Here is a 27,057-nt window from a genome sequence, read left to right on the forward strand (position 1 = left end):
GGACCTGTGGCTGTTGGCGAATTTGGCTATTTTGTTATAGCAGGAAGAAAGTTGTTTTTTTAGGGAGGCCTGAAGATTAGTCAGTAATGGAGCACCATAGAGAAGGGAGGGAATGAGAAAAGAGGAAGCGAGTGCGATTTTGGAGGAGTTTGTAAGGTATTGGTTCTGACGGTAGAGCATGCCTAGTTTTTGATGGGTTTTTTTTATATTTAGTAGTAGATGGGAATTGTAACTAAGTCTATTGTCAATTAGTACTCCTAATAGCTTAGTTTCAGAGACTAGATCTAGGGGTGTGTTATTTAGGCTGGTAATTGAGAAGGAGTTGGTATTGAAGGAGGTAGCTTTGGAAGGGGTGAAAACCATAAGTTTTGTTTTGGAGGCATTGAGTGCTAAGTGGTTTATTTTCATCCAGTGTTCAGTTATTGAAAAGGCTTGCTGAGTAAGTTTTTGGAGCAGTGAGGGGGAGATGGCAGAGCAGATAATGGTGGAGTCATCTGCATATTGAATGATGTTTGCAAAAGGGATAGATTGATGAAAGTCATTGACAAATATATTGAAGAGGAGGGGGCCCAGAATAGATCCTTGGGGAACACCAGTGGGGGTGCTAATGAATGGGGAAGTAGCCTTCTTCCATCTAACTGCTTGGTGTCTATTTGACAGATAGCTAGAAAACCAATTTATGGAAGAGGGAGAGAGGTTGAGTTTTGATAGTTTAGTTAAAAGCAGATTGTGTGAGATGGTGTCAAAGGCCTTGGATAGGTCAAGAAGTAGGGTAGAGACAATGTGTCCAGTATCACGTGCATTATTGACAGTCTCAAGAAAGGATAAGAGGGCAGTCATGGTACTATGGTTTGGCCTGAATCCATGTTGAGTAGGGGTTAGCAGGTTGTTATCTAAGAGATGTGGCAAGAGTTGGAGGTGAACACACTTTTCCAGAAGTTTTGAAATGGGGGATAGAATAGCAATAGGATGAAAATTATTGATGTTGCAGTTGTTGCCTCCTTTATGAAGGGGGATAATGAATGCTTGCTTCCACAATGGAGGCACGGTGCATTCTTGGATGGAACGGTTTATTAGAATGCTAATGGGATAGGCAATGGCATCTGCAGCTATGTGTAGGAAATAAGAGGGAATGTTATCAGGGGCATTACTACATGGCTTTAATTTCTGGAGGAGTTTCTTAATAGTGGTAGTAGATACAGGTTTTAAAGTGAAAAGAGAGGGAAGTGGAGATGGCGAGTTTGAGGAGGGTTCAGTTGATGGGGAAGTAATAGTAGTGGAAGAGGTGGAAGATGGGTCATGTGAAGTGGAGATGGGGGTAGGGTTGATTGTGATAGGAGGAGGGGGTGTGTTGGATGGTGGGGGGGAGGATGAGAAGGAAGAGGTGAGTTTACTAATAGAGTCGATGAAAAAGGAGTTAAACTGAATAGCTAAGTCTAGGTCTTGGGTGTTTGGGTCTGGGGTAGGGGTGGGTGGTTTGCTGGGGTTGAGGAGGGTGGAAATTCCCTTCCAGAATCTTTGGGGGTTGGTTTTATTGTTGTTCTGGAGTGTGAGGAAGTATGTTTGTCTATCAGAGATATTATTATTACAGTTATGGAACTAATCAATAAGGGCACAGGGAACCACCAAACAATGGACACACCTCAGCTTAGATTCATCAAGGGCAAGTCATGCTTAATCAACCTGGATGATTTTTTTAATGGCCACCAAAACAATGGATGGAGTGGCAGATTGGCATAGTGGTTAAGATGTTCACCTTATAGGCACAAGGTGCAGGGTTTGACTCTCACATGGGCAACTGGTTTTGGCTTAGAATGACCCACAAGGCAGTTAGCCTGGTACTAATTTATCTTGTATATACAGCAATCACCGACTCAGCTTTAATGGAAATGCTGCACATTTGCAAGTCAAATGCCACATGGGTCACTCGCTCAAAGGACCGTAACCTAGTTTGTGACATCAACAGAACTTGATGAAGATACAGACTAGTCTCACAGATATTCCCCCACCTATGGAACAAGCTTCCTATTCATGTTAAACAAAGCTCCTTGTTGGCCCTATTTAAGCTCAGTTTGGATGACTGGATGAGTAACTGGAAATTCACTCCTGGGGTTGCACCTGTGTCTCTCCTGGGGAGGGGAAATTAGGTGCTGATTTTAGTGTCTGCTTTTACCAGATACCCTTTGGAACATGAGTTGAACTTGGCTAGGCTTGTAAGGGCCCTGGGGTTGTTAGCCTAGTAACCTCCTATGATTTTATGAAGGCAAAAGGGTACACACCACTTACCTTGACCTGACCAAAGCTTTTGGCAACATTTCCCACTCAGGCATAGTAGAAAAGCTAAATAAACTGGAAATAACCCCCTGTGTCACTTCCTGGACTGCCAACTGGCTCACAGATATGACTCACAAAATCAAAATAAGGAAGTTATCTCCACAAAGAAACCAGTCACCAGTGGAGTCCCTCAGGCTTCTGTGCTGAGACCTCTCCTGTTTGGCATCTGCTTTTCCAAAGTAAAAGTAAATACCAAATGGCTCTGGCTGACGAAGTTTGCAGATAACTGCAAGCCAGTAGCAGTCATTGAATCCCCAAATGACTTTGACACTCTGCCGGAAGGTTTGTCCCAAACAAATAACTGGTCCCAAAATCATGGACTGAAACTAAATCCCAAAAAATGCATCCTTTGGAAAGTCATCTTTCCTAGGGAACTTCACATTAACAATACACCCCTGAGAGTTGACCCAGTTGTTTGGGATATGGAAACTTATGTGGACAATGACCCAACCTTTGACCAACATGTGTCCATTGTTGTAAGAAAGGCCTTCTATTTTGCACAAGCTTATAATCAAAGGGAGTGTGTCTAGATCTGTGACATCATTGCCACCCTTTACTCAGCCCTCATTAGGCCAAGTCACTGAATATACTGCTCCCTTTGGCATGTATGTGTCCAGACACATGCAACAACTGGAATGCCCACAGAAATGCCTTACTAAAAGGATACAAAGTCCTACACGGAACAACTCAAAGTCTGGACACTATACTCAGTATCCTACAGACTGCTAAGAGATGACCTGTAACTAACATACAAGGCATCCTCAAGTCTAGTACTGACACATTTACTTTACAGCAGCATGTCAAATGGTATCAGAAATACATGCTCCTAAGATATAAACCTCTTCTGCAACATCAACAGAATGGTTTGGCGGGATAGGTACAACTTGCTGAGGATACAGCTGCTCTAGAACAGACTCCCATCTACATAAAACAAAGTTCATCCCTGTCCATATTCAAATGTAACTTGGAGCTATGGAGGAAAAACAGAAAATATACCCCAGAACTGCTCCCTGTACTACTTATGGACAGGGGCAGTTTGTAAATGCTTTATCCCAAACATGGGTCCCCTCAAATTATATAAAGTATGATCCAGTTAATCTATGACTGTAAACCATGGGATGGGTAAGGCCAATCTCTAACCAAATGGGATAGATCAATTCAAAAACAAAAAGGGAAATTGGCTAGGCTTAAAATGGCCCTCAAGGGCAACTGTCCTAATACTTAGCGATGAACTTATAAGACAGAGCCTTGTGGAACAACTAAAGGTACTGGTGAGGCAAGATGGAGTGTTTCTGTCTGATCAGCTGGATCCTTCTTTCTAGAAATACTGAACTTTAAGATGAAATTAAAATGGCTATTTACTTCACTGCACCACATGAGATGACACACTCTCAAATAAGCAGGCATCAACTACAAAGAAAACCATTTTCATTCATTCATAACCCTGCATTTTGTCTTAAAACATATGGTCTGAAAATCCTATAACAGCTGCGATACACATTAAGGTTTTCTACTTACCAGTGTTTGAACAATGGCATGGTTGGTAGCATTCATGTAGGAATTAAGAGGAAAAGCACATTCTCCCTCACAGTAGTATGCTGCGTAACCTTCTGGAGCAATGATCCAGTCCTGTAGATTAAATTGCATTTGTTTAATTGGTGCTGCAGCAGATACAAAGCAAATACAAGCTATACCCAACTCATGATTTATCTTTTGTTACTGTTATTGTTATGAAACCGTCCTTAGAGAATGATCCAGCTACTGAGGAGAGCAACAGAAAGAGAGTTCAACGTTGATGTATAATTTATCCTCGTTTTCTTTGACACCTGAACAAGTAAGTGTTTTGGACAGAGGTCTCAGCTTTGTGCCTTCACAACCAGTTTCATTAGAGGAAGTGACACTTGACATTAAATTGTTTGTACGTAATATAGCTCTCAAATAAGCATTTGGGGAGCTTACTAATATGTCTGTTGCATTTAAACGAACTAGTACATTTGTTTCTTAATTAACTCCTGTACTTGAAACTTTCGTTAAAATAATAGAAAAGGAGTTGCTCGGTAACGACATGAAAAAGAACAATTTCTGTAATCTGACACATGAAGAATTTAAAGCGCTACGTGAATTACGAACTAATAATAATTCAACTATACATCCTGCAGATAAAGGTAGATCCATAGTGGTCCTAGATACTGTTAAGTATAACATGAGTATGACTGCTATGCTTAATGATGATTCCACTTATGAGCGTATTACTGAAAATGAGCTGAATCTTATTGTTAGTAATATACATAATCTTATATGACTTACTAATGGAACAAGTTATTGACAAGGGGCTTTATGATTTTATGCTAGTCTTGGAACCTATGATATCTGTCATACATGGTTTACCTAAGGTGCACAAATCTTTCACTGACCCACCTCTGCGTCCGATTGTTTCGGGCAGGGGATGGGCCACTGAGTTTATTTCCATCTTTTTTAGAGAAACAGCTTAAGAAACCCTTTGGAGACAGCTGTTGCTGTCTTGAAGGATACTGAGCATTTTCTCAGCACCCTGGGTGAATTTCCTAGGATGCATGGTCCTTTTGCTAATGATACTATTCCTGTCAGCATGGATGTGCAGATACTTTTCACAGTAATACCACATGATATGGAGATAGCGTCTTTAAAGAATTATCTAATGGACGATGTTGATTATTCATCAGAACTAATAGACAGTATAGGTGCATTGATGGAAATAGTGCTTTGTAATAATGTTTTTTATTCAATGATGCTGTCTATAGACAAAAGATTGGTGTGGCGATGGGGACTCTATGCGCTAACAGTTATGCCAACCTTGTGCTGGCTGACTGGGAGTGCATCGCAGTCCTATCGCACCATGAATTCTTTCTGCATCTTATGTATTATAAACGTTTTGTGGATGACATTTTTATTTTATGGTATGGTTTAGAGTCAGACCTTTTGAGATTCGTGCAGTATCTTGAATCTACTAGTAGCTGTTTTAGATTTGTCTTGAATCATTCACGAACATGTATTGAATTTTTAGATACCAAGATTACATTGACTGAGGGCACTTTATCTAGCTCACTCTAAAAAACATGTAGGAAAAATGCTCTGTTACACTTTAATAGTATGCATCTGAAGCATATTTTTAAAAATATTGCCAAAGGTCAGTATTTACGGATGTCTAGGTTACACACAGATGAAGAACAATATAAAGAAGCTATGTTATGTCTTAAGGGTGATTTACTTGCTAGAGGGTACAATGAGGAGTCTCTAGAAAATAGTTTTATCCTTGTCACTGCTATGCATCCTGATAGAGGCCAAACTTATTTTAATCGCCCTTATGTCCCTTTTAAGGGTAATTTACATGACACTGCTTCTACTAATGTTAGATTGTCCCCAACTTATGGGAACAATGTACATCAAGTGTGTGATGTTGTGAAGAAATTCTGGCCTGTTTTACTTTCAGATGATAAAGTTAAGGGAATTGTGGGAGAGAAACCATGTTATACTTTTAAGAATAATCTTTCCTTAAAAGACAGCTGTTTTATAAATCAGCCCATGTGCCAATATCATTGCCTGAACGTTTGGATACCTTTTCATGCAGGCATTGCAAAGCCTGCAGTTTTATATCTTCCACACAAGAGTTTCAACATCCTGTAATTGATTTTTTTTGTTTAAACCATGTTTTTATGCTGATTGTAGATAGAAAGGACTGATTTATTTGGCTAGGTGTAAGTTGTGTACATCTTTTTATATAGGTAAAACTGTCAGAATGTTGAAAGAGCGTACTCTGCAGCATGCAGGTGATATTAGGCAAATGAATGTACTTAATGCCTTGGCTAAACATATTTCTTCTGCACCTGGGCATTCCTTGTGTTTGGTGTTTTACAGTTAGTACATGTTAGTACAAGAAAGGGTGATTATAACAATAAGTTAGAGAATATTGAAGCTAAATGGATTGTGAGACTGCAAGCAGATAAACTGCCAGGAATTAATACTGCTGTACCCTTAAAACCTATTTTAAATTAGCGAAGTATATATCAGTAATTGTTACTGTTTCTTGATTGGCTGATTAGTTGTTGTTTTATTGTATAAATATATACACCTGTGTTGCTTTTTTATGGATCTGATGAAGTACTATGTGTGAAAACGCTTATCTTTTGCATTAAAGTTCCTGTTTTATCAGCTTTGGTGGATGCTTGGTCTTTTTTGCTGATTGTTATGAAATATTTACAATTATTTTCATAAATTCATATGCAAATATTAGGCTAACTGCCCTTAACAGACATTTTAAGTCTAGCCAACAACTTGAGGTTAGTATCAAACCCTGCATCTTGTGTCTATGAGATGAATACCTTTACCATTATGTTAAATCTACACACCGCTAATCCATTCATGATTAAACCAGTCAGTCTTAGTAAATAAACAGCCTTTAAACTTTATTTTTTAAAATAAATGTACATAACAGTTATTAGTGGCAGTAGGACATAACCTGAAAGTCAGAAATGAAACCCATAATCCCAAGGATCTGCAAATTTGCACATACTAGAAGAACAAATGAATGTACAAAGGTCTCCACAGTGTAGGTACATATGAAATATAAATTCCCATCTCAATATTTGTGTGTGTGTGTGTGTGTGTGTGTGTGTGTGTGTGTGTGTGTGTGTGTGTGTGTGCGCACACACACACACACACACACACACATATATACATATACACAAGCATACACATTACACAAACGTACATAATAATATTTCTACATGTTCACAATAAATAGTATTATGAGTGGCAGAGTGGTTGTCAGTTCAGACCTATGATTAATGAGAAATCAGAAACATAGTGCACTGAGTTGGGGAAAGCCAATGTCATCAAATCTGGAGTAATGACACGTGTGACAAAAATGAAGAAACGTGGCCAATTACAAGACTTAAAAAAGACAAAAGTCTTTTAAAATCATTAAACAGACTAGGCTGCATATTACAAAGTGTTGTTGCAAATATATGTCCCTGTGGAAAGTGCCAAAACATCCAGTTTATAAAAGGCAGAATAGCAGCACTGGATACTGGAAAAATATCACTCTTTTTAGAGAACAGCATTCCAAAGAGGCAGGTGTACAGGCATTGCAGGAAGACCGAGGAGCTGCTAAGCAATAGGGAAAAGCAAGATAAATGAAAGGTGTGTGACACTGCTTTTGCTATGCTTGAGACAGGCAAATGCAAAGCATTTGTTCCTATGTCACAGGCAGTATCTGACATTAAAAGTCACACCTTACTTTGGATATACATACCTTAAGACCAAAGATACATGGAGAGAAGGAGAAAAAACAAGCAAAGAGTTTGAACCATTTCTGCATGTGTCTGACATGCTTAATGACTTCAGATGAGGATACATGCTTACCTGTAATGGTGACTTTTGAGAGGGAAGCAAAAAATCCGATACTGAACCCCAAGTGACAAAAGTAGAAAATGAAGAGAAGAACAAAGAGTCAAACAGTTCAGAAGTCGCTTCTAGAATGGGGAAACAGCAAGGATGACTTTACGTAGTATATTATATACACACAATGGGAGACATCGGGAAATGCACTTCCAGATACATTAGTGGAGTGTCATTCAAATGAGGAATTCATAAATAATGAAGACAAAACAAAGCAAACCAAATAAAGGATAGAGTAAATGAAGGAGGTACAATAGTATAGGGGCCAGGTGAAAGATGCAAGATTCAGGTTATTAGTAGTTACCATCTAAATTACACAAAATCTAAGGCAGGGCTAAGGTGCAGGCATAGGCTTGCTCTAGTTCCGTTGTTTTTTTTAACATCTGTAACTTATAACATCTGATCTTCAGCAGGATCCCTACGTTGGGCCTACTGCTGGATTCTCATTCTTGGGACCCTGCTCACTAGTAGTTTCTCTCTTAATCTTAAGCATTCACACTCAGAACAAGTGACCCTGCAATGCCCACTGAAGCATTCCACTCTAAAAGTTACTGCTGTCCCTCCTGAGGTACAAGATTTAAAAGGAAAAACAGCATATAGACAGACATTTTAAATAAACATAAAGAGGGGAAAAGCCAATATGGATGCCAAAGAAAGAAAAAAAAATGAAAGATCACAGTCAGTGTAATAAAAACAAAGAAAAAGAGGAGCTATACATTGCACAGGAGGCTGGCCATGTAGATGAGACAGGCAATTGCCTACAGAATACTGATAAAAGAGAAGACACAGAAATGGCTGAACTTCAGAAGAAAATAGATAAGATGTACACCAAAGTAATGAAAATCAATAGGACATTTATGAGAGTATATAAAGGAGAACTATAACAGAATGGTGACAGTTAAATCAGCTACATCAAGTCACTCAGATGAAATTATGATACTGCAAAAAGCAGAGAAGGAACACTCAGCAAGGTTGGTGGGCCTGGAAGCAGCTGAAATGGAGATAAAACAAAAGTTATTGGAAATGGAGGAAGTGGAGTAAAAGGAAACATCCAATCTGCAAATGATCTCATGGGAGCTGAGAAGAATAACTGTCTGAACTGCATGGTACAGCAGCTGGGCAAGTGGACTGCAATGACCAAAGAAAGAATACTGTCAAGACGATTTTGTCATCAAGGAATACATGCTGTTTCCCCTGGATCCATTGTGATAAAAGTGCAAAATTTTCAGGTGAAGGAATACTTGCTGAATGTACTGAGGAGGAAAGAAAAATAACTGATGTAAAATGTTTTTGTTACTAGATATGTATATAATTCTATTTATGATACCTTGGAGCTTTTCTCCCCAGGTCTTCACTGAAAATGACAACTGTGCCTTATTGGACTTTCCTGGTAAACAATTGTCAACAAATAAATAAATAATAAAAAGTCTATCTTTATAAAACATGTCTAGTCTTTGGCTGTATTTGATAACTGCCTTGAGAATGTGTTCTTTAAATGTTAACTTATCCAGATTGAGACCCTCATGTTTTGTTGAGCTGAATTCTTCAGTGTGTACCTTACTGTGACAAAGAATTGAGAATGGAATATCATACCCAGCAATGTAGTTCCTTGGTCAAAAATTTACAGATCTGGATTTCATTGTTTAATATGGGGTCGTGTACAAATAAGCCATTCCTCAAAAGAAGAAAGAAGCTATTTCTCTACCAAATCAAAACAAAACCACAGTCTTTTTCTAACCTCTGCAACTGAAGGTGCTAGAAAGAAGTTTGTTCATCTATGTATTGAATAAGGCTGACAAGGCTAAACTGTGTAGTTTACGAAGATAATTACCAAAGCCAAAGACAATTACAAGGCATTTTTTAGTTATGTCTGGAATCTCAAAAGCAGAATGCAGCAATGCACTGAGCTGATTGTGAATGATGTTATCTACAGTGAGGTTGAAAATACAGCGAACCTACTGGCCAATAAATTTAGCTCTAACTTTACCCCTTTCTCCTCTCCTTCTGTCCCTCAAGACATACCAAAAACTAGCTCACCTCCAGCTATTACACAAGACTAAGTCCTAAAAGTACTATCAAAGCTAAAAATGCTGCATTGATGGGTCCTGACAATACCCTGGACACATCTTAAATAGCATGAAGCATGATTTAGCCACATCCCTAACAACACTGTTCAATCCCAGCCTCCATACAGGTTTTGTACCAAGCACAGTGGTGCAGTGGTTAACATTGTCACCTCACAGCAAGAGGTTCTCTGGTTCGATTCTCGGCTGGGGTGCCTTCTGTGTGGAGTTTGCATGTTCTCCCTGTGTTCGCGTGGGTTTCCTCCGGGTACTCCGGTTTCCTCCCACATTCCAAAGACATGCATCTGGAGCATTTCTCCCCGGGCCTCCTCTGAAAACAGGCTCTGTGGAACCTAGTCGGACTTTCCCGGTCAACAAATGATAAATAAATAAATAAATAAAAAAAAAAAAAAAAATGGAGAACAACTATTGTCATTTCCCTGCATAAGGGTGGACCTTCAACAGACCAATCAACTACAGAGCCATAAATTTGACCAGCCTCATATGCAAGGAGGAAAGAAAGGTTAATTGAAGGTTAATGAGAAAATACTGACAGATAAACATTATTCACTAGGAACCAAGCTGAAGAGAAGAAATTTCAAACAGCACATCAGACTAATGAGACTGACATTCAGACTGCTATAAACAGTGATCTTCAGGGTGCTTTTTCCACAGGAGTGAAGATCTTTTTAGTTCTGATGGCTAAAATGACAGTGTTCGACAACTACAGGCAGGCTTTACAATGAGTCAATCAATTAAAGAGTCCATAAAAAAGAATTAGAAACATAGTAGCCATGAAGCATGATGGCAAAAGTGCATGAGTGCAAAACCTGGGTAGAATACTGTTTTCACAAGCAAACAGCTCCATCTTCATTGTCCCACCTCCAGAAGACAGTCTGGTTGCAAACTTGATGAAATTGCAGCTCATGGGATTTACTTTATGGATCAACATGTCCACAATGGCAAACTCATCCCCCTGTCCCATACTCTGGAACAAACTACCTATCTATATCAACAAAGCTCCTCATTAGCACTCTTCAAGAAAAATCTTGATGATTTCATGGGAGACAGGAAATTCATCCCAGGGATCACTTCTGTGTCTCTGCTCAACAGGGCACAGGAAAATAATTTTCTTGGGTGGCTGGGCTTATATAGGCCCTAGGGCCAACAGCCTAGTACCTACCTATGAACCTATGAAAACACAAATAGTGAACAATATACCCCAGGTAGAAACCCACTGTCTGAATTCAATTTTATCCTTGTAGTCTTTGTCCCAACCTGTTGAGATACTCCACTATCTTATGAATGTTCAGCTTGTCAAGAAGATATTCTAGTCTCATGCAGCTCCCCAAGTCCAGAACAGCCAGCAGCACAGTTCCCAGTTCCAGAAAGCTAAAGTAGAGGCACTATTTGAAGTTTCTCCATATAATCTTGGCCATAGACTCTTCTAGATGGGTCCCACACTGCTGTTGACTCTGCCAACAAAAGCAAATTCAAAAATGCCAGCACATAAAACAAAGAAGCCACATTATCCAGACTGAGGGGACATGTTCAGCAGTCCCCAAAGCAAAAAGAGTACAAATTATGAAAAGCTATAATGGGAGTAAAACCTTCACCACTACTGATAATATGCCATTCACTGCAGTATTCTAATAAACAGTTGCACCAGACAAACTGCTAAAGATGTTGCCACTACACCTATGAGAAAGATGCCCATGCATCATACGCCAGGAGTCAAGATTCTCAGTGTTCCAGATAAGGAAGACTGCAATTTGGGGTACAGAGAATAGGTGAGAGGGGCTGGAATTTTACTGGAGAAAACTGGTAAAGGGACCAAGGTACTGGGAGCAAATAATTAAGAGAGGGAAAGGTGATAGAATGGGAAGAGGCCAAAATTAATTTGGACTGCAGGCTAGAGATTGCCTTCCCTGTCAAGGAAGGATTGATATCAAGAGTATAGGCAAAGTGAAAGAAATATGGGGAACCTAAGCAAAAGACCAGCTCTGGTAAACTTTTTAGTAGAATCTAGTACAGAAGCTGCTGTTTAAAAAGGGATAATTAGTAGGGCATATAAAACATTGCATGATTACTTTAAGAATCAATCAGAGGAGGTTAGAAAGTATTGGGAGGACAGACTGGATAAGCAATTCACAAAGAAACAATGGGGGGAGGATATATGTATGGCTCCCAAATATGCAAAAAAGTATAGAAGATTTAGGATATTTGCTTGGAAGTGTTTGCATACGTATTTCTATACCCCAAGCAGACTCCAAAGAATTTTTCCTCAGGTAGATTGCAAATGTTAGAAGTGTGATGGGGAAGAAAAAATAATTAGAAACATATATCTTGAGGGTGTAATGAGCTGGCAGACTTTAAAAATCCCCTACAGACTACTCTCTCTGAAATATCGGGTGAAAAAATTGGTGTAACTAAAGAAATGATTTTTTGAGCTGTAATACAGAATCGGAATTGCCTAGACATAGTAAGGCCTTAATGAATTTAATTCTGATGGTTGCCAAAAAAAGCAATTACTAGAAAACAGAAATCAAAGTCTAAACCAACTGTACTAGAAGTAATGAATATAGCAACTAAGATAAACAAACTGGAAATGGGATCTTTAGAAAAGGGTAAGAACAAATTACATAAAAATGGTAATTGTTGGAACAATACATTCTGAATAATGTTTTGGAGGAGGAATAATGTTTAAGGGAAGGCAGGAATTAAAAGAACTATGTCATATTTGACTGACAATGACTGTATAGATTACAAGTGAAGTATAATGTTTGCAACTGAAAGTATGTCAATATGTTTTTTTTTCATTTACATAAATGTATGATTCTCTATGTCGTATGTGATAATTCAATAAAGGTGTCTTGTTTTAAAACAAAAAAAAAAAAAAGCTTCCAAGGCTGTGTCTAGATTGAGGAAATAACAACACTGCATGAAGTCTACAACCAATCCAGTGAGAGAAATCCAATTGTGGCTAAACCCAAAGAATACAGCCATGTCAAAGTCCAACCCAACTGCATCAAAAGGATTCATAATAGGGGACCTGAAACAATCAGCCATGTACCTTAGGTGCACATGAATCCAAAGGATAGTACCATAAAACAGAAATGCTGCAAACTTAGGTAAAGTACACAATACTCCTGTGGATTTAACAGATACTGAAAAGTTAAAGTTGTCATCCAACACCTTAGTTCCAAAAAGAATATCTGGACCTTGGGAGGAAGCAAATGGAACCTCACATTCCAAAGAAATCTGAGAGCTCACAGAAGTCCAAATTAGGGTGAAATACCACCATCTCCACACATGCATGTGCACACATACATCGCTCGAGCAAGCGCACACACACACACACACACACACACACACACACACACACACACACACACACACACACACACACACACACACACACACACACACACACACACACACACACAGAGCACATGCCTCCATAAAACAAGGAAGACATGAGTATAAAAGCTTGTCTCTTATTTGGTTACATCATCAGATCAGTCATCTCATTTAGGAGAAGAGACTGCAAATGTGCCAACAAGACCTCTGAATGCCCTTGGTCAGCCAGGGAAGGCCTAACCATGCTAACTTTGCAACTCCAGGATATAGCCATTCAACAACAGGTTTAATGTAAAACTATCCCAGTTTAATTTCTCCAGATCTTTTGGGTTTCTAATACCATGACAGGAATGGACCCCATTCCTAAGTCAGTGTATAATTAAAGTTCATGAAATTATTATTGTTTAAATCTTTGATGTTAGCAAAAAGTGCTCTTTGCAGTACTAGCAATGTGCCCAGAAGTGACTCCCACTGCAATTCATATGGGGTTACATGTATTTGTAGCATATCTAAATACGACTGTAGACTGTTCTTTAATAGACCTACTGCTACAGCTACTATAAGAACTGTCTGGGTATCCTTCTTCCACATTGCTCTGATTTCTGCCTGTATATCTGATATCTTATGACTTTGTGTCTCTCTGTACATGAGACATTGTGATTGTTAGGTACAGCAGAATTCAATGATCAATGCTACTTTTGTCTTTTTTCATGAACTGCAATATCTGGTCTTCTCCCAGCTATTTTTTGAACTGTTCTAATGGTTGATCTCATGTGATATATATATACTTTATCATTCTCTATAATGCTTTGTGGTTCAGGTTTCCAATACTTCCCAGTTACTTCTATATTGTAGTGTTTGCACAATTTGCACAATCCCCAATGCAAAATCTTACCACATTACTGTGCCTTTCAGTGTAAGGTCCCTCTGCCATGAGTGCATCACACCCAGCAACAAGGTGTGCGACTGTTTCAATTTCTTTTTTACAGAGCCTACATTTGTCTGTTTCTGCCACATGTTAAAGGGACTTTGTCAACCAACATGTATGTATTCCACTGTCCTGGACTGCCATTATCAACCTTTCATCCTTTGGCTTCAACTCACCTCTCCTTAATCATTCCATTGTCAAATCCTGATTAGCCTGAGGTTGTTTCAGGAGATCTCCACAATTGCTCTACATTATTGGCTTTTCCATTTATCTTGCCTTCTCATCTGATCCTTCTCCTTATATTCCTTCTTTTGTTTTAGAGCACATTCAGTTGCTATCTGATTTTTGTCTACTTCTGGTTTGATTTCCATTCCCACTTGCCATCCGTATGCTTCTGCTAAACTAAGCAGAGCAGTCATCTTTGACTTCCTCTCCTTATGTTTTAAAACTCTATGTTTGGATCTGATTACATCAGCAGATATGTATGCAATCCCATTACTGCAGATCTATATATATAAAATCAACTTCGAGAAGGCCCATGCCTCCTTCAGAGCATGGAGTACATAATCCTGGTAAACAGTGATTTTTACATATCATTTGATACGCATGAAGCATTTTTCTTGTTTTTCTGTCCAACGGATCCAATACCTTTTGTGCCCAGTCAATCACACCAAAACTGTAAGTTACAACAGGAAACAAAAATTGGTTTATAGCTTAGACTTTATTCCTAGATGCCAAGGATGTTTTCAATATTATTTTTAGTCTTTTGACAAATTCTTTATTGAGCTTTAGTCACATTTGTTCATGTTTTGTTGCAGATCCTTTATCAACTGCCAAATATTTATAAACTCCTTCCTTCTAAAGTTCCTTTATATCACATTCCTGTCCCAAAATTATATTTTCTTGGTACTGCAATTTTCCTGCTTTAAACATTGCTTTTGCACGTTTATCAAGACCAAATGTTATTCTTATACCACCTAAGAAAGTTTTAACCACTTGCAGTTGTGCTTTCAACTCCTCCTCTAATGGACTTCATAGTTTGAAGTCATCCACAAAAAGCAGATGAGAAATTTTTTAAACAAGTTTATTTTCTGGGAGCCAAATTATAACCAAGGCCTAATCTGTTAAATAAACAGCTTAATAGGTTAAGGGCAAAACATAACATCAGCGGTGACAAAGATTTACCCTGGAATATCCCTGTTTGAATTTTTATCCCTGAGATAATAATTTGCCTTTTGTCGTGACTTAATTGCAAAGTGGTTTGTCACTGTTTTATGGTCACTGTAATGCCACTGATCATTGTAGTGTGTATCTTATACATCTGTAAACACTCTTTTATCCATGAATGTGAGATGTTGCCAGATGCATTTTGTAATCTGTCCATGCCATACTTCGATTATTCCCCTCTTTACAATTCTCCATTATCATTTATTTAGCAACAAATGATCCTTTGTTCTATATATAACTTTCTTTTCTTACCATTTTGTTCTAGTGTCATAATTGAATTTTCTTCAAAATGATTATAAACTCTGCATCAATTTCAGTATCATAATTGGAAGGCAAGTTATTGGTCTACAGCTTTTAGGATGGCTTAAAGCTTCACTCTTAAGAAGGAGTATCGTTTTTCCTGTTGTTAACCAGGTTGGTGTATGTTCGGGAGTTGCGTATAAATAATTCTTACTTGGGGCTTAATTCTTGTGTAATGATGTTAATATTTTTTTAACAGAAGTTAGGTACTGCATTCAAGCCTGGGGTGTTTTCCAATTAGTAATTTTTCTCAGTCCTGTTTCAATTTGTCTGGTCATAACTTTATCCCATTTCATATCCTGCACATTTGAATTCCCTAGTAGTTCTTTTAATTTTTCTCTCCATACAGCATCTTTGATATTCCACAGAGTCTTCATAAATATTTCTCCAAAATGTGTCTTCTTTTTTGCTGGTGTTTCTATTCCATTTGCTTTGTTTCCCAGTTCTACATAAGACTTTTTAAGTCATCAATGAATTGCTTACTTTGTACTTTTCCCTTTATACTTATCTGCATATCTCCTAAATGTTTCTGCCTTTACTGATACTGTTAGATTTTTTTATTTGCAATAGTGTATGACAGATACTGTGGGTTGCTTACACCACATCTCAGTATTTTTGTTGATCTGTTCCCTCTTTTACATTCTTCTACTAGTGATGCTTCTTGTTTTAATTGCTTTACAGATTTCTCTATTTGATGCTTCCATGATGGCATTTGCTTTCTTCTATTTTCTTTTCCTTTAGTGCTGTGTGTTTTTGTGGTAAGACTTTATCTGTTATTTATTTGGCTGCACAGTAATGTATCCTATTTACTTATATCACATGAATTTCTGTTAATAGCTTTGATTATTCCATTCATCTGTTTTATCAGACTTTTAACACTTCAGGTCTTATTTACTTTCTGTAATCTAGTTATTTTATCAATCTTAATACATTTATCCACCTCCATTAAGTCAGCAACTATTTCCTTAGATTATTTTCTTCTAAACTGAGGGCATATTTTTGTGGGCATTCTACAGAAAGTTCTAGAATGTCTTACTGTGACATATCCTCTTCAGCTGCATTCTGAATCATATACTGCTCCTCCTTTTTTATGGGAACTCACCGGCCAATCTCTCCACAACATTGCCTGTATCAGAGTTGCCACTGTTTCCTACTCCTTCCCTTGATGTGCAACTCCAACTGAACTTTTATACTTGTTCCTTCTAAAGGGACTAGAGCAGCATCATGCGGTAAGTGATCACATGCTTCCTGTTCAACCTGTTTCTCCTTAATTTGGGGAATCGTTTTTCCATCTGATAATCCATAACTTCAGTTTGTATTCTTTAACTTTTATGTTACTAATCCTCTTTTCTACTTTCCCTCTTTGTTTTTTTTTTTATTTTTGAATTTTTAAATTTTCCTCATCTGGGTGCCTTTGCCTGTATTTCTCTTCAAATAGCTTTGGTGCTAATTTTTTGTATCAATTAGTTTTGGTTTCTCCTTTGCATAAATATCACACAATATCAAATCTCTTTTTCTTTCCTATGTCCGCACTTCTTATTCTTCTTAAAATGTCTTCCGCTCCTCATCATGCTCTGACATTATCTGTGTTAGACTTTGTACACTAAATCCTTCACTTCGCAGATATTCCATAAATTCAGTTTCTCTTTGTTTAACTTCTACCTTACTAATCTTGAGTTCTATGTTCCCCCTTTGCATTCTTATTGTTTTTTTGTTATTGTGAAATGTTCTATATCTGTATGCCTTTGTCTATATTTCTCTTCAAATATCTTTAGAACTGCTTTTTTGTGTTGATTAGTTTGCCTTTTCCTTTGCATAAACATTGTACCATATAAGAACACTTTCTTTCGACTGTCCATGTTTCTTTTTTATACGTTTCAAAATCGCTGAACTTTGTTCTTTATATTTTTACACTTCCTCTGTTACTTCTTTTTTCAGGTGGCCCAAAGTTTCTTTGTCCATGTAATGTTTTTCATGGATGTTTTTATTAAAGAATGCAAATATTTTTCTTTTCTCTAATTCCTCTCAATCTTTCTGAATATCTTATATCTTGAAATTCTGGACTTCTAGCATAGCAGTAACAATATATAATTACTTCCTTATCCTCAGCAGTCCACTTTGTCATCTTTTGTGACTCTTTTTTGACCAGTCAGCCTTTGTGTTTTTTGTGGACTACTAATTCCTTCTACAACAGTGGGGTCATCCTCCACCTGAGCCTGGCCTAACCCCCACTCCAGGAATGTTTCCATGTCTTGAGGATTCTACACTGACATTTTTTCCAGTCCTGGCACCAGTTTGCACACTAGGATTGGGCTCCTTTTAATCTGGTGACTTGTGCACTGAGCTATCTTTTTATTTTTTTAATCTACCTCTCCCAGTGATAAATGCTTTATAAGTTACAGTCTATACATTGGTGTCATCTTGGTGAGATTTTGTGAAAACACAGTCCACCATGTGAAGGTACTCACCAAGACATGAAGATGACTTCATTTCCAGCAACACTACTCCCCTTTTCTTGCTGAATTCATCATCCTCTGTGATGGTACCTATGTTGGGCTCCATGTATAGAAGTGAACTCCCCAACAAGCATGTACTGTGGAAGGTAAGACTGGCAAGGAATACCAGAGAATCCACTCCAGTAGATGATTTAGCTGGAAGTCTTGGATATCCTATGGGATACTTACACCACAGCCTCTGAGGAGGCAACATTTTTTAACCCATGAACTGAAATAGTTGACTGAGGAACATAGGCATGGTGGATGGTGCAAGGGTATATAGTCTGGCAGCAGGATCTTGTCTCTTGACATGGAGATCCCTGGTGATTCCTGAGGAGACATCTTCAAAAGCAACTGTATTTAGGAAGAAGAAATCAAAAGCAGCTTGGTGATCTTATCATCCAGAGATGAAATAAATATTGAAGCCATTCCACACAGGCAGAGGCCTACCACTTCTACCATAGTCACAGCATCCATGGCATCATTCACACAATAAGTTCTGTAAACCTCCACTCACCCATTTGTCAAAAAGACTGTGAAGTTCCACAATTAATGGATACACAGTCAAAGAAGCAGTACACCCATGAAAAATCAGTAGACACCTTCTTGACTGCAATTAGCCCAAAAACTCTGCTTTATCTCTGCAGAACAGACAAAATCAAGCTTGCAAATCCAAGTTCAGCCATGGGGACATATTTAAAAACTTAAAGTCTCAAAATGACAAAAAAAAACAACTGTACTTTTCAGTTTGGGGAAAATGTGGTGCCCCTCCAGGTTTTGCTTTAAAAAGTATGTGAGCACCTAAGTGACCATACTCACTATCACCATTTAAAACAAGTGATGTTACTGCCTCATATAAAGAAGAGGAGATTGTTGCTAGCACAGGCTCACATACCACTAAATACAAAGTGAGCTACAGAGGGAATACAGGCCAGAGGCAAAGAAAAGCTTCATGGTCTTTTACTTTTTACATTTTCTCCAACCTAACCTTATAGAGGAAGTCACTCATTCACTTCCTCTGAAAAACATTATCCCATTCTTGAAGGTATAAGAAGCAGTTCCTATTGCAGCTCTTTTGTAGGCTGACAACCCCAGGAACTCAGTGAAGGTAAATAAAGCAAAAGGCAATAAATACTGAACTTTACAGTGCATGTATTAGGCAAGCTTGGAACAGCATCATCACTACAAAGCATTAAGATTCATGGGGCTAGTGTGTATGCTTTCCATGATGAGGGATATGCGGGTGTGCACAGCAGAAACTTCTGCACCTTGAGTGCTGGACCTCAACACCAGGAAACATTCAGTAAGATGCTTCTGTTGAATATAAACAAAATACTAGACCCTCAACAGAAGACACACAAAAGCAAAATATTTATTAAACGTAATAATATGTATCTATCTTAGCTACTCACTGCAAGATATGTGGCTATGTAGAATGCAACAGGTAGTTGAATGGATACCATAAACTGCAAAATGTCATTTGAAATGTCACAGTCAATTAAACTAAACCATAAATAGCATATGCTATTTACTAGCAAACTATGCAATGCTTCATAATGAACTGAAACACACTTATGAGGAATATTACCATCTAAAAGCTCTGCACAAGTTATACATAAAGTAGATTTACACTATTTATCTGACCACAACACAAAACAGTAGTTTTAGATGAACTGAAAGAGAGATTCAGCTTAGGAATACACCAGCATTTCTGCATTCTCCTTCTCAGCAATATGGACAGGGGAGTTATAACTTGATCAGACTTGCAAGTATAATCACATCACCAATTCAAAACTTTAACAGCCCTATCTACTTAGATTATGCATTTTACTCTTGGGTTCTACTTACTGAATAATTGTTAAAACCAAAGAGTACTTACCTGCCAGCCAAGATCACGGAAGCTAACAAAGAGTTCATGTTTCTTGCAAGCTTGCTTGTGGTCAGTACTGCTGTTTTCTGTGCAGAAATAAAGGGAAATTAGTTTGGTCCAAAATGTCAACATGCTCCATTTCTGCAATCCACTGCCATGGTGTATACTGTCTCTACACATTTTTAAGTAATGGCAACTAGTGATTTAAAATCAATGGGGGCAGGCTTCAGAAAGCAACATAATGGGTGATGCTAACTAGAATGAGGCTATATTATGGCAAAACAGTGGGAGTTTAACTGTGATAAAAGAACAGATTGTGTCAATCACTTAAAATAAAATAAAATAATAATAATAATAACAGCAATAATAATAATAATGATGATGATAACAATCATATGTTCATAGATTCATAGATTAGTACTACGCTAACTGCCCTTGCGAGCCACTTTAAGTCTAGCCAATTATCCCTTGGGAGACTTGAACCCTGCACCTTGTGTTTGTAAGGCAAACACCTTAACCATTAGGCCACCCTCCCAACCCTCATCATCATCATCATCATCATAGTAATGGTCACAGAAATGTACTTCACCTTGTTTTACTCAAATAATTTTATCTAAGCCAGACGAATAGCTATTTAACTGTGATCAAAATACAGCAGAGGGCAATAAGCTGCTCCCACTTACAGCCACCTTAAAGAATGTGTACACTTCAGACGTCTAACTGTGATCATTTTAATGACCAAGCACATAAAAATGGCCACAGTAATGAATTTCAGCTAGTTGCTGTCAGATACAGCGTGCAATGTATTCTAACTTTCCAAACACACACACACACGCGCACACACACACACACACACACACACACACACACACACACACACACACACACACACACACACACACACACACACTATGTGCTGTTTTTTTCTGCTGAAATAGTCTGCAGTAAACTGATGAAATATGCACAATATTTGAATTTTGCTTTGTTGTTTTTAAATATTTTGCATAAAGAAAAAAAATATTACCTCTCTAACAGCAGTTATGTCTGAAGACCACAATTCTGAATGTAGGGATAAAGATTAGGGGCTTATTGAAGAAAAAGGTTGTTAATTTCCCTTGAGAATGCAAATTTTGTTGAATGTAAATATAGCAGCTGTGCATTTTCAGCAAAGATAGGCATTTATCAGTTAACTAACGTGCTTTCTGCAGCTGCAATGTCCACATAGTCAGACTATACAAGTACGGGTTTGTGAGAGGCTTAAGGTGCATGGGGGCTTGCCCCCTCCAAAAATATTTTGTTTGTAGCTGGCTGCATCTGCATGAAACTTTCATGCAAATTAATATGTTTCAGGGGGTTGTAATTTTCAGATACCAGTTTCATACATAGACAGCAACAGAATTTAGGCTTTGAGGAGACACAGTAAACCATAGTAGTAAGTAAGTTTCAAATGCTTGTGTTGTTGTTGTGTCTTTTGGCTTTTCCCGGTTAGGGGTCGCCACAGCGGAACTCTGGTCCGCTAATGATTGGCAGTAGATTTTTACGTGCCGAGTTGCCGGCCCTGACGCACAACCTTCAACGAAGGTACGCCCATTCACGCATGTCTCCACACAGAAGACGCTCTAGCTGAGAATCGAACAGGACGTCTTACTGTGAGTGATATGGGATAAATATCTTAACCACCATAAGAAGGCAAACAATTTTGTATAAATTTAAAATTTTCCAACAAAAATGAGAATGTTAGAAAAAAATCCTAAACAGAAAGCTGGCATGTTACCACAGGTAATGTTTTTTTTTTAAATTCCAAGTCTTAAAAGTGCAAGTCCCAGAACAGTGAGAACTGATGTGTGAAAATATGAAGTATCTGGGATTTGGGTGAGTTCAACAACTTTAAAAAACAATGGCAATTGCCAACATCCACTTTCTCATGTACATTTTTTTACCTCTGTAATTTCAGAACTCAGAATTATGGGAATTCCAAATGGGAGCCACTGTGATATTACATTACGACCTTAAATATATTTTCATGGGTCTTTAACTGAATATCCCTCAAACGTACTTCTGAAAAACTGACATAGTCAATGAGTTGCAAAACACAGGAATAATTGGCATCGTCAATGGGTTGAAAAATAACAGCAGCTAATTTTGTATAAAATTCATGTCAATAACAGAAGATTATAATGCCCAAGAGGTGAATCTTGGCATCCATGTCAAGAACACATAATTGCAGGTTAGGATCGGAGACCTAGTCATAATTTTTGTTGGTACATCGAGCTTTATCTACTCCATGTACTACCAGTTACACTAAAAAAAGCTGAGTGCTTTGCTGGCTTTCAAAGCTGTAAAACACTTAATGATTTTCACAGCACATCCAGATTATTGCTTCTTATTTTTTTCTGTTCCTCTTAAAATCTGTAGTTTTCAGAGAAACCACTGAGGATTGAAGTAATTAAATAATGGCATACATTTAAGTTTCAGACTTCATATCCTTCAGAAAATGTAGCTGAACACACTTCCTGTTATTCAAGATACTTTTTTATGTTTATAAGAGGAAGTTAGCAACATCTTATCTGTACGGACAAAAGGCAGATCCAAATTTTTTATTCTGCCACTGAAGTTTCCTGGACAGTACTAGCAGATTTTTACTGCCTAGCATGACACTTGACCTTAACAACTCAAGCAGGGAGTACTTAACATTTGTTAAGGTAACGTCTCATGCCACTTTACCGATTAACTGCTTTGCCTTTTTCCAAATATCACGTCGTAATCACCACGCTCCATGCACTGCAAAAAAAAAATTATTTACTTGTCTCTCTCTCTTACTTTGTATTAATTTTTTTTACTTGTATGACTCTTGTCAATTCTTTCCACCTTGTCAGTTTACATAAGTTTGATGAAGGTGGCTCTGACTTTTGGACTCTCTCTATATCACTGCCTAAATGCACCATCCTAATCTGCTCCAAGTTTGTTCTTCTGATTGTGCCCAAAGTTGCTCTGTTCATCAACATGTATTATGATGAAACAGAAATTGATGACATTTTTCCTGTCAATTCTTGTATTTCACTGAAACCAATTATGACATCCCTGCTCTGGGCAAGTGACCAAGAAGCCTCAGTCCTGACCACTGACACCAGTGAAGGACATTCAATTGGAACAAAGATAGATACAGGCAATATTTTCAGATGCAGCTCTCTGCACCAAGAGCAGTTTCCCTTAAGAGCACACAGGGAACACACTCAGTCCTGGGGATGGGTTTCCCTCTCCCTCTCTCCAGGCCCCAAATAAGTCTTCCCACTGACACAGCTGTAGAGATGGGTCCTCAGCAGAGTGTTCAAGCCAGGTTCTCCACCACTCTCTCTGTGAAACCAGTGGTCTGTGTCCCTGCTCCAAGTAGCTGACACACACAGTCTTTGAGATTTGATTTTCACAGACACACACACACACACACACACACACACACACACACACACACCTGGGAAAGGCTGGCACAGATTACCAGCTATGCCCCCTCAGCTCAGACTATAAGGTAGGTACTGCCACCAGAACACTCCAAAGCCAGCTACTCTAAGGCTCTTACAAGGGTACCCAATTATACTGAGTAAAATTAATGCTAATGCAAATGGTAGTGTCTGACCAATGCAGCAAGGCTTTCAGGAGTTAACTATTACCAAAAGTTAAAATATTCTCTAAAAGACCAGCCACAATGAAACATTTAAATATATTTAATAATCAACAATAAAATAATATGAAAATACTAAATATCTATTTACAATAAACACCAGAGTTTCATTCACAGGAAATATTAAAAATAACACAGATGGAAAGGTGCACACAAATACAGAAAAACAAAACTTAACTAATCTCACTATATTTTCCTGACTGATCTGAAGAATTACTGTCCCCTAGTTCACTTACTAGAGCAAGGCAAGATGATGTGAGTGAGTATTCCTACTTTGTCAGGTTTCAAAAACAGACTGCCTTGAGACTCCTGTTTCAACTAGTACTAAAACATCATTTCAGTGCTGGATTACAGAATGATATCACATACATTTGGTCATCTGACTTCTGGTTCCCACACTACCCCCATTACTAGAAACTGAAGTAAAATCTAGCACATATGTGTCATAATACACACACAGAGAGCTTTGCTAAGATGTGTTATAGCATCTGTAAGCTGTAAAACCATTTCAAAAACTTCCACCCTTCCAGGGTAGTAATTAGTTCACCCCAAGGACAATACAGTAGGATTCCTAGTCCTGGTTTTCACAGACATTTTGTCTCTGGCCGCAACCAAACTGTAAGACACAATCTTTATGGCCTAAACCAGGTAATTTAATTTCAGACTATTTTTCAAAGTTAGCTGGACTGAGATTGACCTCCTCTCTTCTAGTATCCTCTGTTACAATAAATTAATTTCAACAGTAACAATACAGTCTTACATACAGGTGTATTTCTTTCTATCAGGACCCACTGTTGGTACATTTTAGCATAAGCAGCTTTACAAATACATTTGCAACACAAGCACCTGTACAAATCAGTTTGATATACAAATGGCATATAATTCTTTACAAAACTCTAATTAGCTATGGTGGCATTTGCCCTACCTCTTTTGGCATAGCTGGCAATTCTTCACACCAGTCAACTGAAAAGAGTGAGATTTCCGGAACAGTGGGTAAGAAAGTTTTTGAATACCCCCAGTGTTGAACAAAATGCATTTGGGGGTCAGGGTTGGCATAACGGTTAAGGTGTCTACCTCACAGATAAAAGCTATAAGGTTTAATTCTCACCAAAGGAAATTAGCTAGGCTTTAAATGATCCACAAGGGTAGCTAGCCTAGTACTCACCTATGACCCTAGAATAGTATATGGGTGCAGGGGACAAACCCCCTACAAACATTTTATTTTTGTTGCTTTTAGTTGCACTTGACAATGAATGACTTCCAATAAAAGTATACGTAATGTTTAGTGATACATCTTTGAGTTTGGTCTTCCCAGTTTTCTCAGCATACTTAAAATAAATTGGGTCAAACTATTCAGACTGGTGAGAATTTCTGTGGTTGTTTGGAATGTTTTGACTGTACAGCAGGTTTGGTGTTTTTGAGCTGTTCTGCCTATCCATGGTTATAGAAAGAAAAGGTTTGCAGCAAAGGTCACCCTAGATGCTGAAATAGGTCTGCATCAGTGAGAAAAAGCAGCAGTGGTTGGGTCTTTAAACTGATTAATGTTGTTTCAGGTTGGCAGCAGAGATCTATGTTCTGTAAAGTTTTAACCAACTGTGTATGTTGTGGATATATTTATACTCTTAGCTGCCTTGTCTGTTAAGGAATTCTGGACAGCTTATGTCACATACTTTTTGTTGCTTCAGTTATATTAACACTCCTACTCAACAAACAAGGTCCTGAGGTCATCTAACTATTTTTAAATCATGCATTAAATAAGAAAGAGTTCAGTCTATTTATTGCTCAGATTACAGTGGTTAACACATGGACATTTACTTTATTCAAGACATTATACTTCCACTGTTACGACTCCTGAGTTTTAATCCCTTAAAGTTAGTTATACTTGGTGATTATTTCATACTGTGTACTATGGCACTCAGCCATTGCTGCCATTTTGCTGCCACTCAGATGCCATCTCTTGGTATCACTGAGATTTCAAACTTTTCCCTAAGGATGGCACTTGCTTTCGTAACTTACATGTGTTATTTAGCAGTTTATACTTAATCTTTGCCATTACTGTCATTTATGAATCCTTTCTGATTATTATTATTATTATTATTATTACTATTATCACCTTTATCACACTTCACGTGAGGGCCTTTACGTTTCTGTCTTAACTTTAGCAGCATCTTTTAGTAGGTTGCTAATTATCACCAGTCATCTATCTCACTTGCTTTCAAACATATACAGACTTTGAATTGTTATGGGCAATGAGATGATATCAGCAGTATGCTATTGCATATTGTTTTGCATTTGATGCGTTGACTTACTTTACATGCAAAGTTTCAGTACTTATCAATTAACCCATTAGCATGTACAAATTTGTCTAAAATGGTATGTGACTGATTATCACTAAGTACATCCTTAATCAACCTTCAAGTAATACCTGGGCTATCAGACTAAATGAAAATGACTAGTGAAATTCTTCACATTAACACCTCCTCTTTCCTTAAGCCTCAGGCATTTTTCTCACTTTAGTCTTTTCTCTCATAAAATTACTCTGTGTTCTGTGGATTTAATATTTACTGCTGCTGTTCTTCTTCTTTATGCATTATAAACTGCTGCTCCAGGACAGGAGTTCCCTGTGGCTGAGTAGTTTTGGAGAATGACCTCTAACAGCTTGTGACAATTTCAAGAATTTTACACTATGCTATTCAGATATATATATATATATATATATATATATATATATATATATATATATTCACTTTAGAAGATTGAAAGCCTATAACATTGAAATTCAAACCGTTGAGACCAAAATCTTGAAAATTCAAAACATTGAAATCTCAAAACATTGAATCCCATAACATTGAAAATACATAGGAAACCAACATTTAATATATGCTAGCACAACTATATACAGAAACAAATAAAAACAAACTATTTTACACTTCTCCAACTATAAGCAGGAGGCAAGCCCCCCTCTACCCTCTATGTGGGAGTCTGTGCCCACCACACCCCCTGCTACTTAAATATATCAACTCTGAGATCGCACTACACAGAACAAAACGGCAAACATACCATTCCACACTTCATGACTGTCTGTTTAAATTGTAAAATCTATCCTCAACCTTCTCGTAGAAACACTACTTCACTGTTAAAACATTACACATTACTATATCTCTCTCTGATACTTATCGGAGTTTCATAGGTAACCTCAGTCATGTTTCCTTCTTACTTGCTATATATACTACAACTTAACACATCTTAGTGTAGTGTAGTGTAGTGTGGTCTCAGAGTTGATATATTTAAGTAGCAGGGGATGTGGGGGGCACAGGCCCCCCACATGTGGGGTGCAGGGGGGCTTGTCCCCCCTCCTTATATATGAA

The 27,057-nt window shown here is 37.9% G+C and overlaps 1 protein-coding gene across 1 annotated transcript in view; it reads right to left on the minus strand.

Moving 5' to 3' along the window:
• Positions 1–27,057, minus strand: part of BMP7 (bone morphogenetic protein 7) — a 706,587-nt gene that overhangs the window by 23,288 nt on the left and 656,242 nt on the right. The window contains exons 5-6 of the mRNA XM_044090051.1: positions 20,023–20,099; positions 3,853–3,963 (exon numbers count right to left, since the gene is read on the minus strand). Of these exons, the coding sequence (XP_043945986.1) occupies positions 3,853–3,963; positions 20,023–20,099 (188 nt within the window). The remainder of the gene's footprint in view (positions 1–3,852; positions 3,964–20,022; positions 20,100–27,057) is intronic.

This window comes from Protopterus annectens, chromosome 12.part0 (assembly GCF_019279795.1).
Source record: "Protopterus annectens isolate FY-2018-M chromosome 12.part0, PAN1.0, whole genome shotgun sequence".
NCBI lineage: Eukaryota > Metazoa > Chordata > Ceratodontiformes > Protopteridae > Protopterus > Protopterus annectens.